Source organism: Nomascus leucogenys, chromosome 16, assembly GCF_006542625.1.
Source record: "Nomascus leucogenys isolate Asia chromosome 16, Asia_NLE_v1, whole genome shotgun sequence".
Lineage (NCBI taxonomy): Eukaryota > Metazoa > Chordata > Mammalia > Primates > Hylobatidae > Nomascus > Nomascus leucogenys.
In genome coordinates, this window is record NC_044396.1 from 5396618 (window position 1) to 5411467 (window position 14850).

A 14850-nucleotide genomic window follows, 5' to 3' on the forward strand; every position below is an offset into this window, starting at 1 on the left:
ATTATGCAGAATTTGATGGTGTCTTCCTGATGTGCGGTAGAATGTGAAGTTTTATGATGAACTATACTTTTGGATAATAACTTAATTTTTGTAATAACTTATAATTTGTTCTTCTTACTTAAAGTACTTTGACAGTAAGCTTCAACTACTGAATTAGATGAACTATTATGTATTTTGGAATCATAGGAAAGCCATAATCTGTTCCTCTTAAATGGTCTTGCTTAAAAAAAAATGTCCAAGGAAAGCATTTCTACTGATAAAATGAGTTGTTAATTAACTCTGTGGAAATCATCATCCTGTGTTCAAGATCAGATTTAACTAGGTTATAGCATTAACTTTATTAACAGTTTAATTTATTGCAGGATCCTGTAGCATGGAGTGATGTTACCAGTTTTGATATTTCTGATGCTGCTGCTTCTCCTATCAAATCCACCCCAGTTAAATTAATGAGAATTCAACACAATGAAGGAGCCATGGAATGCCAATTCAACGTCAGTCTTGTACTTGAAGGGAAAAAAAACACTTGTAATGGTGGCAACAGTGAAGCTGTTCCTTTGACATCCCCAAATATAGCCAAGTTTAGCACTCCACCAGCCATCCTCAGAAAGAAGAGAAAAATGCGAGTGGGTCATTCCCCAGGCAGTGAACTTAGGGATGGCTCATTGAACGATGGTGGTAATACAACGCTAAAACATACACCACTGAAAACACTACCATTTTCTCCCTCACAGGTAGTGGTGTTGATTTTGTTTATGTTTCTAAATGTCAATGAGTTACATTAAATTAGATCTTTAACATCCTTACTAGCAGTTGGTAGCTTTGATAACATATAAAAATAATGTGTTTAAATGTATACTTGAGAATACTGAACTCTGAGAGAATAGAAAGTATCTCACAAAATGTAGTAGCCGCAAATATTTATTTATTTATATATATATATATATATATATATATATTTTGGAGACAGGGTCTCACTTCGTTGCCCAGGCTAGAGTGCAGTGGCACAAACACGGCTCACTGCAGCCTCAACCATCCAGGCTCGAGTGATCTTCCCTCCTCAGGCCCCCAAGTAGCCTGGACTATAGATGCGTGCCACCACACCTAGCTAATTTTTGTATTTTTTGTAGAGATGGGGTTTTACCGTGTTGCCCAAGCTGGTCTTGAACTCCTGAGCTCAAGTAATCCACCTGCCTTGGCTCCCAAAGTGTTGGAATTACAGGCGTGAGCCACTGCTCCCAGTTCTGCATGATATTATACTACAGTTTTTAGAGGGACATTTTCTTTATCTTGTAGTCCCATATCTTTATAGAACTCATCAGAAAACAAGCCCGGAAAGGTAACATTGATTTGCCCAAAGTTATTTAATGCAAGGCTGAGACTAAGATCCAGTTTCCTGACTGACTACTGTTCGATAGATACACCTGATAAAGTTTAAAGTGGCCTTACCTATTTAGAGTAATTTATTTAGTTTGCCCACTGAATTTTTCCTTTTAATGTTCTTTGGAAGAAACTTAGATAATTGCTTACTGTAAGAATTTAATGTGTCAAGAGGTTTCCTAAGCATGTCTGGAACTACCTACTTACTTTCTCCTCTCGTAATATCCCTGGACAATAGATGTTTATGTTAGGACAGTTTCCTATTGAACACTTGCTATGCTCCAGGCTGTTTGCCAAACACTGTTTTTTTTTTTTTTTTGAGATGGAATTTTGCTCTTGTTGTCCAGGCTGGGGTGCAATGGCACCATCTCGGCTCACCGCAACCTCCACCTCCCGAGTTCAAGTGATTCTCCTGCCTCAGCCTCCCGAGTAGCTGGGATTACAGGCATGCGCCACCACGCCCAGCTAATTTTGTATTTTTAGTAGAGACAGAGTTTCTCCATGTTGGTGAGGCTGGTCTTGAACTCCCGACCTTAGGTGATCTGCCCGCCTCAGCCTCCCAAAGTGCTGGGATTACAAGCGTGAGCCACCACGCCCGGCCTCCAAACACTTTTCTTACAGCATCTCAGTTAATGCTCTTTCAAAAGGAGTTAGGTGGAATAAAATTCTGAAGTTGAGCCACTTGTCAAAGGCAACAGTTAGTAAGAGATGGAGCTGATGTTTTCTGAAAGTGTTTGGCAGAGACTACAAAGTTTAAGGAGGAAGAAGGGAGTTTAATGGTCAAACATGGAGAATGCTGGGATATTATTGGAGGTATATTTTGAGGCTAGGGAGATAAGTAGGATCTGGCAGAACACAGATCTCTAAAAATTGTGCACCCATGCTTCAGGGGATGTTGTGTAGACTACAATGTGAATAGTCTGTTCACCCCCAGCCCTGCTCTCAGAGTTAAAAAGCACTGGAGAAAGTGAAGTAGGCTTGGGCACACTAGCAGTTTTCTATTCTGGAGTTTTGCATGCTAGCAATTTTTGTTGAAGTGTGAATTCTAAGGTAGAAGTGGCTGAAAGATGCTAATTTCCCATGGCAAACTGCTTGGATTTCATCCTGTAAAAGAGGGTTTGATTACTAATCTTAGGGTAAAATAAATTCAAGTATTCAGAGCCAGAAGTGATAGAGCTAGACTTCATTCTAGTTATAAGTAGCTTTGAAGCCATTTCTATGGCTTCATATCACTGTTTCTAATCTTTTGACTACAAAAATAAATTAGTATTTCACAATCGTATTGTGAATATAATTAGTATTTCACAATTGTAAATTATATAATTTAGAAAATGGACTCTGTTATGCCAGTTTTGGCTGCTTAGAGGTTCAGTTCTGTGTTCCAGATAGGCAAATTTGCCAGACAGCTGTATTTCTTATCAGCAAAGCATTATTATTATATTCTAAATTAAAATACTCTCATAGAAAAAGCCACTTAAGGTCATTTATTAATAAGAGCTAAAAAACTTGTTTTTTCAGTTACACACTGTTGTACAAAACTGTTACATTTAACACAGCAGCTGTTTATGGTTTCTATAGATCTCTATTTGATAATATACTGTTTTTTAAGTTTTTAGTTTTTTTTGTAACTTTTGAATATTTGTTAAATGTTTCTTGAATTCCTATATGTGCTAAACACTGTTCTAAGAGCTGGGGAGACAAAAATGAACAAACCAGACAAAAATTCCTACCCTCATGGAGCATAATTTCCATGGAGTATAAGTATAATATTATTCATAAGCTTTTTTTAAGAGGTATGAAGAAATAATTTGAAAATCTTATCAGTTTAATATTTGTGTAGGGATTTTGATGTTCTAGAAGTCATCTTTAAACTCTCTTCCCTTTTTAGTTTTTCAACACATGTCCTGGTAATGAACAACTTAATATAGAAAATCCTTCATTTACATCAACCCCTATTTGTGGGCAGAAAGTTCTCATTACAACTCCTCTTCATAAGGAAACAACTCCCAAAGATCAAAAGGAAAATGTAGGGTAAGTAGGTATTAAATAATTGTGTTAGAGAAAATGGGGAGCACAATGTCAAAGTAGATTAGCTTTTTGTGCATATAAATAGCATGTATCATAATCCCTATTCCTGCAGGACTTAGAATTTTTTTTTTTTTTTTTGAGATGATATTTCGCTCTTGTTGCCCAGGCTGGAGTGCAATGGTGAGATCTTGGCTCACTGCAACCTCCACCTCCCGGGTTCAAGTGATTCTTCTCCTGCCTCAGCCTCCCGAGTAGCTGGGATTACAGGCATGTGCCACCATGCCTGGTTAATATTGTGAATGTAGTAGGGATGGGGTTTCACTATGTTGGCCAGGCTGGTCTTGGACTTCTGACCTCAGGTGATCTGCCCGTCTCAGCCTCCCAAAGTGCTGGGATTATAGGTGTGAGCCACCGTGCCCAGCCAGAATTTATTTTTAATCATAACCTTATGTTTTCTCCTTAGGACAGTGAAAACCCACTTAAATATAGTATCAAAACTATATTTTTATATATCAAACTTTGATTTCAATGAAAATCAAACTTTGATTTCAATCAAAACATTTCTAGTACTTTTTTCTATATTAATTCTTTTTTTCTATTTTAAGATGATTGATTGAAACCAGAATTACCATAGGTGGGCATACTTTAAAATAATCTTAGAATGTTTAAATGAAGCATATATATATGTGTAAGAAAATTTAGCGTGTGCTTAAATTGCTTTGCTTTCATTAACTTGTATGAAATCAGATCGTGACTATAACATAAATATCTAAATGACTGGATAGGTTTAGAACACCTACTATTAGAAGATCTATATTGGGTACCACACCAAGAACTCCTACTCCTTTTAAGAATGCGCTTGCTGCTCAGGAGAAAAAATATGGACCTCTTAAAATTGTGGTATGTATATTCATTTTATTTTTAATAATTTTCCTAATTTTAATAAAACACAAATTGTGATTTTTTTCACTTTGATTTTTAACATTTAAAAAAAGATATTTACTGAAACAGATACAAAGGTTTATCTTTTGATTTTCAAGTTTTTTTTTTTGAGACGGAGTCTCACTTTGTCACCCAGGCTGGAGTGAAGTGGCACGATCTCAGCTCACTGTAACCTCCACCCCCTGGGTTCAAGTGATCCTCATGCCTCAGCCTGCTGAGTAGCTGGTATTACAGGTGCCTGCCACCACACCTGGCTAGTTTTTGTAGTTTTAGTAGAGGTGGGGTTTCACCACATTGGCCAGCCTGGTCTTGAACTCCTGACCTCGGGTGATCCACCCCCACCTCGGCCTCCCAAAGTGCTAGGATTACAGGCGTGAGCCATCACACTTGGCCTAATTTTCAAGTTTGAATGTGTGTTCACCTTTTTCTTTAACTTGTAAATAAACCCTTGCTTGGCTTGTTTTGAATTCTTAACTTTATAGCATCTAGAGAAAATAGATCAGATGTCAGTGGAACTCTTTTCCTTTTTTTTCTTTTTTCTTTTTTTGAGACGCAGTCTTGCTCTGTCACCAGGATAGAGTGCAGTGGCTCATTCTCGGCTGACTGCAACCTCCGCCTCCTGGGTTCAAGCGATTCTCCCCCAGCCACCCGAGTAGCTTGGACTACAGGCTTGCGCCACCATGTCCAGCTAATTTTTGTATTTTTAGTGGAACCGGGGTTTCACCGTGTTGGCCAGGATGGTCTCCATCTCTTGACCTCGTGATCCACCCCACTTCGGCCTCCCAAAATGCTGGGATTACAGGAATGAGCCACTGCGCCCTGTCGGAACACTTTTCTTAATACTGAAATATACATTTTAGTAGTTTCAGTCATGGTTACATGTATTAGAATAAAATAATTTTAATATTTTGATATACTGAAGCACTTTCATGATAATATTTAGGAAACTAATCAGGGTACCTCTTTAGGAAACTGATTAGGAGAAGGCTCAGTTTCCTTTTCTATGCAAAGGAGACCATAAAACACACCCCAAATTGTTATTGTGAAGCTGAAAGAGATGATGTAATTAAAGGGGCTTGTCTGAGTTTCAAGTAGTGTGTGCTTGGTTGCTGCTATTATTCTAATAATAGTATTTGTGGTAGTAGTTCACGAATGAATAGGACTGAGAAGTGTTCTAGTTATTGTGCTTTCATATATCTTACCGCCTTTGAAATACCTTGGAAAAGTGATGGGCATTTTAGGCAGATACAGATTTCTGACAAGTTCTTTAGAAATAGGATTTTTAAAATACTGGTCACTTCCAGGGTTTTTCAGTTATGTTCTTCTATTTTTAGTCACTTTTTGGTTAGATTCATTAACAAATTCTAGTTTACTTGATTTAATTAATTTTCTGTCCAAAAGCATGTTACACACGCACATCTTCTCGTCTTTTCTTTCTTTTTCAAAATACTGTGTTAAAGGGTAAATAGTAGGGTTGATCGTCTTTTTGTCATTTAGCTCCATGTACTGCTATGAACAATCATATTTCCTTTAGAGCTTCCTAGAGTTTTTATTTATGCATATACATAAATAAAACAAGAGTATGACCACACTTTATAACACTTTTTAAATTTAACCAAGTAAATGTATATATTTATCCCATAATTTTTAATGTTTGGATAATATTCCATTGTATGGAATTACCTGATTGATTTAGGCTGTTTCAGTGTTTTGCTGTTTATTTAAAAAATTCATCATTAATTCAGCAAATATTGATTGAGTGCCTAATAGGTTCCAAGCACTGTACTAGGCTTTAGGGATGGAATGAATGTTGAAAAGGTCAAGTATGGTTTCTGCCTTCATAGGAGCATGTAGACTAATTTGGGATTAGACAAGTAAACAATGATTTGAAAGCATTTAAAAGTTCTACAGTGAGTCAGGGTCATTTGGTCAACATATAAGTGGAATAAAAATTATAATTTGATAGCTGGGTGTGGTAGTATGCTCTTGTAGTAGTCCCAGGAGGTTTGTTTGAGCCTGGGAAGTGGAGGCTACAGTGAGTGGTGATGAAGCCACTGCACTCCAGCCTAAGGGACAGAGTGCAGCTCTTTTTGAAAAAAAAAAAAAAAAAAAAAAAAAAGACAAAAACAAAAGTATCATTTGTAATAGGTTTCAAATACCTAAAGTCCTTGTCAGTTTGTTTACTAGCCTTCTGACATTTTAAATTTAATACCAGCAGCACTCACAGCTCTTTGGATAGAATTTGACTGTTGCCAAAATAGATTACTTGCATCAGCAATTTAAGATAAAAGGAAGGCAATGATTTATAAATTAAAATTCCTAGAATATCTATAGGCTCATACATCTCTTTGCAGTAAGCTGACTTTTCATTTCTCCTGCTCCTCCTCCAGTTATTTACTGAGCATCTACTATATGCGAACCACTTAGCTTTCTTTTGTATCTTACTATGAGTCAAATGTACTTCTTGGAGATTAGCTTTGGAATTTTAATCAGGTATACCTTAAATATCTGTTGCCCTTTTAATAAACCAATTCTTTTAATATTTACTATGAATTACTCAAAAGGCTAAAAACTGTAGAAATATTAAGTTTGGTAGTATCAAACCTGAAAGCATTAAATGCAGGAGTTCTTTGCTTTTGACACATTAGAACAATTAAGAGAATAATTCTTGCTAGTGAATGAATTAATCTGTCTTAGCCCTATTCTAGGACATTTGTATTCTTAAAGGGGGAGAAAACTCCAAATCTTTTTAAGAATACTAGACTAGATCAAGAAAATGTGGGCTGGATGCAGTGGCTGATGCCTGTAATTCCAGCACTTTGGGAGATCAAGACAGGCAGATCATTTGAGCTCAGGAATTCAAGACCAGCCTGGGCAACATGGTGAAACCCCATCTCTACCGAAAATACAAAAAATGAGCTGGGTGTAGTGCTGTGCACCTGTGGCCCTAGCTACTTGGGAGACTGAGGTGGGAGGATCGCTTGACCCTGGGAGGTAGAGGTTGCAGTGAGCTGATATTATGCCATGGCACTCTAGCCTGGGTGACAGAGTGAGACCCCACCTCAAAAAAAATTAAGGAAAAAAAAAAAAGAAAATGCGGTACATATACACCATAGAATACTATGCAGCCATAAAAAAGAATGAGGTCATGTCCTTTGCAAGGACATGGATAGAGCTGGAAGCCATTATCCTCAGCAAACCAACACAGAAACAGAAAACCAAATACTGCATGTTCTCATTTATAAATGGGAGCTAAATGATGGGAACACGTGGACATATAGAGAGGAACGGCACACACCGGGGCCTTTCAGAGAGTGGAAGGTGGGAAGAGAGAGGATCAGGAAAAATAACTAATGGGTACTAGGCTTAATACTTGGGTGATGAAATAATCTTTTTTTCTTTTTTTGAGACGGAGTTTCACTCTTGTTGCCCAGGCTAGAGTGTAGTGGCGTGATCTCGGCTCACTGCAACCTCTGCCTTCCAGTTTCAAGTGATTCTCCTGCCTCTGCTTCCCAAGTAGCTGGGATTACAGGTGCCCGCCACCACCCCGGCTAATTTTTGTATTTTTAGTAGAGACGGGGTTTCACCATGTTAGCTAGGATGGTCTTGAACTCCTGACCTCTTGATCTGCCCGCCTCGGCCTCCCAAAGTGCTGGGATTACAGGCGTGAGCCACTGCGCCCGGCTCGGTGATGAAATAACCTATACAACAACCCCCCATGTTTACTTATGTAACAAACGTTCACTTGGACCCCTGAACTTAAAAGTTAATTTGAAAAAAGAATACTTTATGTTCTTGGTGAAATACCATCATTAAAAAGCTCTTTGAGGCCAGGTGCAGTGGCTCACACCTGTAATCCCAGCACTTTGGGAGGCTGAGGTAGGCAAATCACCTCCTGAGGTCAGGAGTTCGAGGCCAGCCTGGCCAACATGGTGAAACCCCGACTCTAGTAAAAATACAAAAAATTAGCCAGGCATTGTATCAGGTGTCTATGATCCCGGCTACTCGGGAGGCTGAGGCAGGAGAATCGGTTGAACCAGAGGGTGGCGGGGTGTGGAGGTTGCAGTGAACTGAGATTATGCTACTACACTCCAGCCTGGGTGACAGAGCAAGATTCCATCTCAATAAATAAATAAGTAAATAATAATAATAATAATAAGCTCTTTGAGAAGTATACAGAAACACTAAAATAATTCCTGTATGTCTCAGTCTAGATGAGAATACTTTTAACATTTTGTTTTCATCTTAAAAGTTTTTGTAAGTGCTGTGAAATCTCATTTATATATGAATACTATTCTCTCTAACTTTGCTGCCTGGGGACATAAGCTGCTGGTGTTTTTTTGTTTTTTATTTTGTTGTTGTTGTTTTTTTTTTTTTTTTTGAGACGGAGTCTGGCTCTGTCGCCCAGGCTGGAGTCCAGTGGCGTGATCTCGGCTCACTGCAACCTCTGCCTCCTGGGTTCAAGCAATTCTCCTGCCTCAGCCTCCCGGGATGCACACCACCACCCCCGGCTAATTTTTGTGTTTTTAGTAGAGATGGGGTTTCACCATGTTGGCCAGGATGGTCACGATCTCTTGACTTCACGATCTGCCCGCCTCGGCCTCCCAAAGTGCTGGGATTACAGGCGTGAGCCACCATGCCCAGCAGCTGCTGGTTATTAAGTGCTGCCAGTTCTTTTATTTAGTAGAGGTTTGATTACCTTTTCAAGTATATCTTGGTTATGAAAGGTATGAGTTAGATATAATTTTTAAATTTTTTCTGGGTTATAAGTTGTGCTTACCTATTTGACAGAAAGCTAGATGAATAATATTTCATCACTCAGCTCACACTCAAGTATCTATCTCTCTGTAACCTACCCTCCCACACTACACACACACACACACACACACACACACACACACTCTCTCTCTCTCTCTCAGTCTCTCTCTCAGTCTCTCTCTCTCTCTCTCTCTGTCTTCTTGGATACTGTGTCAGCTCTTTGCTTAGGCTAGGTATACAAAGATGAAAACGACCTGATCATTGCTCTCAAGTATCTCACAATCTTAGTGGTAACAGAAACATGTTAACTAGCAATTACATACTATGTAATAAGTACAATAAAAGTAGAATAAGAGCTAGTGTATTCCCAATGTTCTGTATTTCCTGTTTTTATGTAAAAAAAAAACTTGAGAAATAACATCTTTCTTTTCTGTTTAATTCTGAAGATCCTGACCTGAAGCAGGAGCTACAGTGGTTTCCCCAAAAGGAAGATTTTTGTTTAGTAGCCTAGAAAGAAGAAATTGCTATTCTTTACTCAGTACTTGCAAATGTATAATATTGTTTTGCCATAACATGGATTAATTTAATTAATATATCTATAGGGGCTAGGAGAAAATTATGACAATAATGGAAAAGTATAAAAGATGGGTTTCCTATATATAGGGAGAAAGAGGAATTGCTATAAATGACTTTTTACAACATTTTAAAAAACAATTTAGTCCCAGCCACTTGCCTTCTTGGAAGAAGATATTCGGGAAGTTTTAAAAGAAGAAACTGGAAGAGACTTATTCCTCAAAGAGGAAGATGAATCTGCTTACAAAAGCTGCAAACAAGAGGTAATCTTCTAGTGTTATTGTTAATAAAAGTCTTATTTTATCCAAGAGACTTTGCCATAAAGCTTCTCCATAAATTACTCATTCTAGAATACCGCTTCTGGGAAGAAAGTCAGAAAATCACTAGTCTTAGATAATTGGGAAAAAGAAGAATCAGGCACTCAGCTGTTGACCGAAGACATTTCAGACATGCAGGTTTGTAAAGGATTATTATTATTGTTATTTTAAATGGTTGCTTTAAGTCCTAGAGGTTCTTATTTCTTACTCATTGTGTAGCCAGTTCATTAGAGAATCATGGAGGATTTTTAATTTTAGTATCATTTTGCCTAATTCACAGAGAAACTATTCACTGTAGAGGATATTTTATTTACTTTTTTTTTATATTTCTTTTGTTATGAGAGGAGTTAGCTGCCTTATATCTGATGTCAAAAAATCGTAGTTCTCAAGATTTTAAATATCAAAGTTTATCTTTGGTTCATTTCCAAAATACTTAATATTACTACATTACTAGAAATTTGATCAGAGCCCAATGCTTTCTTGGAGGGAAATAAACAGGGCTTCCATCACCACTTATTCAGTAGTCCCTCCATTTGTCTCCATTTTTGAATTAGTTATTTTCCTCTTTCTTTTTTCTCTCTTAGTCAGAAAATATATTTACTACATCCTTATTAATGATACCATTATTGGAAATACATGACAATAGGTGCAACTTGATTCCTGAAAAACAAGATATAAATTCAACCAACAAAACATATACACTTACTAAAAAGAAACCAAACCCTAACACTTCCAAAGTTGTCAAATTGGAAAAGAATCTTCAGGTATGGATTTATAAATTTCTTTAGTGATTTTTGTTTTTGTTTAATCAATGATCACTTTGGATTTACTGATCACAAATTATACTTTTTCTTTTAAATTCAAAATTGATTGTAACAGTAACTAAGCATTTACCATTATTTTGTCACTCACATTTGGGTTTGAGAGACTCATTCATCAGGGCACATATAAACTAAACAATTGGAGCTATAACCAAAGACTCGTTTGGTGATTTCCTAAGCACTGTATCTTTTTTAAACTAAAGATATATAAATCTACTTCTGGCACCTCTTCTCCTGTAACAAATATGTATAGCCCTAATTGCTATTCTGAAAAAGGGTAAGTGGTTGGAAGCAGTTTCAGCATGATTTTGTTGGTACCATGGTTTCCAGTGAACTTTTTGGCTGAGAAGTTGTAAAACAAAGTCCTCTTTTTTCTGTTGGGTTGTGGCCAGTGTATAACTGCAAATGAAGGTTGGAAAAATTTTTACTGCATTAAGAGTTTACCCCAGAGAATTTGAGAGTTCATTGAGTAGGAAATTTTCTTCTTTATGCCACAGTGACTGCAGCACTAGTATTCCTGATGTTGAAGCATACCTTGAAAACATCTTTGGCAATTACATATGACCACCTTACATCTGTTTTCAGCCACTGCTTTCTAAGAGCCATGTAGCATATTCTCTTAATCCATGTAAAATGATTTGAGTTCCCAGCGTTTAATTAACATAGAACTTTTGGGGAAAGTTATTATATAGAAGATCGTGTCTATAACATAGTAATCTTTATAATAAGGGAAGGAAAAAAACATAAGCTTGATTTTTTGTTATGAATATATTTCCTAATTTGTAAATAAAGCATTCTTGGCTCATTTTTTGACATTACATCCTCTCTTTAAACCTTTTGCAAAATTTTGAAGCAATAAAGACTAACATTTATTTCCATGTTAAGACTCATTTGATTTGGGGGAGGAATTATTGGGGACAAGACTTTTAAACTGCCTCCATAGGCCTGTAAGCAATATAGATAGCTAAAATAATTGACTTTTTAAAAACTTGATCAAAAATATTTCAGTATATATTTTAAAACATTATTATTAAAAAAAACAATGCCATTGTTAAAACATTTTTATAATTATTGTTTATAAAATAATCAGTTAAAATAACTGACTTTAAGAGTCTAATTGTGATATAATATGGATAGCTATTTTAATAATTTTCACATCACTATTAATATTTCCTTTCTAGTCAAATTGTGAATGGGAAACAGTGGTTTATGGGAAGACAGAAGACCAACTTATTATGACTGAACAAGCAAGAAGATATCTGAGTACTTACACAGCTACCAGTAGTACTTCAAGAGCTCTCATACTGTAATTGTTATTAAAATTGATGAACTGCCCCACTCCCTTACTGCAATCTCTACTAAATTAGGTTGCAGTGAAATTTTTCTCAATTAGTTGTTTTTAAAGTTGTAAGATAGCCCTTTTAATACAGCATCTTTTTTCTATTCTATATAGTAGGCAGAAAGGTAGTAAGTCACTTAAGGGGTAGACAGTTTCATAGTTTATTTTTTAAGAGATGAGATTTTTAAAAATTGTTTTTAAAGAACAAGATGGGAAAATAATAGAATGTTCATGGATTTCTAAAAGTAAATTCTCATATATTTTCTTCACCAGATATATGTTGCTACTCTCTTGATGCTGCAGTTTTGTTATAGACAGGTGTATGAGTATATATGATTTCTGAAATTAGTCTATGTATGGAAAGCACACATGATTTTATGAAGTACTTTTGCCCACGTGCTGATTTACTTAGGCTACCATTTACAAAGAAACACATTGAGAAGGAATTTAAAGGAAGGATAGAAAGTTGCACTACTAATTTTTGGTTTTTTTTTTCAGAAGCAGTAAAATTAACTACAGTGTTAAATGTATTTATTTGAGCATAGTACTGAAAACAAAAAGCATTCAAAATAGAGTTTTTTCTTTATTAGTAAATAGTATTTTCTTAACCTCAGAGGAGCTGAGAGTTTTGTTGAATGTATTGTACAGTATGTAGGAGCAGGAGGACTTTGTAAATTGGAAAGAAGTCTGTTTTTATAATTTATTTTTATTTTTAAAGCTTAAATGTAGATATTTATACGTATACAGGGTGCCTAGAAGCCAATGTTGTTTCCTGTTATTACAGCTAACACAGTAAAGAATAATTTTGACTTTAAGTATGAAACAGTAGCAAGTTATAGCTGCAAAGAATACAATATCTATACTGTATGTCACATCTACCTAAATGTTGCACTATGCCCTTTAAATCATGTTGGTTATAAAGTAGTTCTAAAAATGTACTAAATAATAATTTAATATTTTCTTTTTAAATTATATCGGGGGTGGTCATATACATTAATCTGGTGATTTGTATATGTGTTTGAAATTTTTGCATTTTGTTTAAAAAATAATATGGTACCTTGGTCCCTAAAAACAGTCTGCACTTAGAAGTTTATATTTACCCAGTGTTTCAGAAGTGGAGAACATTATCTTTTATTTATAAAAATATTTTGTCCTTTTTTTAAATGTTTTGTGTTTCTCTACAGGTTACAACAGTTGCTTCAGTTGCCTGTTTTAGGTGTTTGCACTTATTTTATTTCTTCTTGAAAGAATTTTTATTTGCTTTTGTGGTAGATAGTATATGTAATTTTTTTTCAGTCATATAATGGTGTGCTGTCAACTTAAACACTGACAGGTAAATAGAATTGTACACTGTAGTTCGAATTATTTATAATTGACACACTCTCTCCCTCTCCACTCCTGAAGTATGCTGCTATAGAAAATAGCAGAATCGGCTTGCTGCTACGAGAGAAGGAAAGAGCGACCACCACTTGCACTGTGTGAAAAGATAAAAAACAAATGATGGCAAGTTCTCAAGTTAACTAAATGGAATCAACCATTACCAGACAAATTCTTACAAATACCAAAATACTACTATGCCTTATAAAACAAAATGAAAGCAGGTTAAGATTTTCTGCTCTGTTTGTATGTTAATAGAAATGGAAATACTAAGTATTTTAATGCTTAGCTCTTGAACAGTAGACCCAAAAGGGTTTTAAGCTATTTAAATCTACTTGCTAGTTTTTGCATGTTATATATATATATTTTTATATATATAGTGAGAAGTGAAGAAGAAAATGTATGGTACCAAGATTATGCCTTATTGATAAATAGATAAATCAATTTGAATCCTCTTAGCATGTTTAAGTATGTTGATGCTTTCTAATTAATGAACTTCTCACAGAAATTTCACTTAGTGAAACCAATGATTGTAGCAAACTCATACTGGATCATTTCAGTTACCTTGAACTAATAGCACATAATGGTTTTTTGTTGTTGTTTTTAATGTAGCCCTTACCTGGATATACATAGTCTGCAATCACCAAAGTATAATATCTTGTAAGAGCTATATTTTTTAAAGCATATTTTTTCTTGAGCATTAAATTATCCTATATGGTAATATATTGTGGATAAGTCTGGGCTTATTGGACATAATACATATTTGGGTTGGTACTGGTTGAATCCTTCAGTTAACTGTTTTGTTGCTTTTTGCAAGATTTTTTATCTTAAACATGTCAGGCATCTTAAGTCACCTTTATACTGTTTTGTTCCTCTGAGTTTCTTTCAGTATGTTATACAAATGCCAGACATACCTGTAGCAGCCATACTTGCATAGAAACTGACTACACTTATATAATACTGCATTTTATTGTAAGGTTTTCACATTAATACAGCAATTACCCTGACTAAATTGAGTTTTGTGATATATGGAAAACTTCATTGTAAGAGAATCTTGCATACAATGTTGACATATTAACATCCAAAATAAAGCATCTGTGTACAAGCTGACTTGGCGTTGCTCATTCACTTGGTTTTGTGCTTTATAAGGACTGATGGACTCCTTAGAGACTTAACATTCTGTTCTTAGGCCTTTTTTTCTCATTTAGAACTCTCTTTATGGTGACTTTACCAATAAATACAACATTGCCCCTTTATTGAGCCTCATTTAAAACCAGATTTTCAGCTGTCTTTCAGATACTTTCACATGACACTTCCT

General features: G+C 35.7%; 1 protein-coding gene across 1 annotated transcript in view; it reads left to right on the plus strand.

The window, feature by feature from the left end:
- The window catches only part of MYBL1 (MYB proto-oncogene like 1), a 46600-nt gene extending 31958 nt beyond the window's left edge, over window positions 1-14642 (plus strand). The window contains exons 10-16 of the mRNA XM_030795529.1: window positions 363-731; window positions 3266-3408; window positions 4191-4305; window positions 9825-9941; window positions 10029-10133; window positions 10580-10759; window positions 11998-14642. Of these exons, the coding sequence (XP_030651389.1) occupies window positions 363-731; window positions 3266-3408; window positions 4191-4305; window positions 9825-9941; window positions 10029-10133; window positions 10580-10759; window positions 11998-12126 (1158 nt within the window). The 3' untranslated portion in view covers window positions 12127-14642. The remainder of the gene's footprint in view (window positions 1-362; window positions 732-3265; window positions 3409-4190; window positions 4306-9824; window positions 9942-10028; window positions 10134-10579; window positions 10760-11997) is intronic.
- Window positions 14643-14850: the final 208 nt, after the last annotated feature.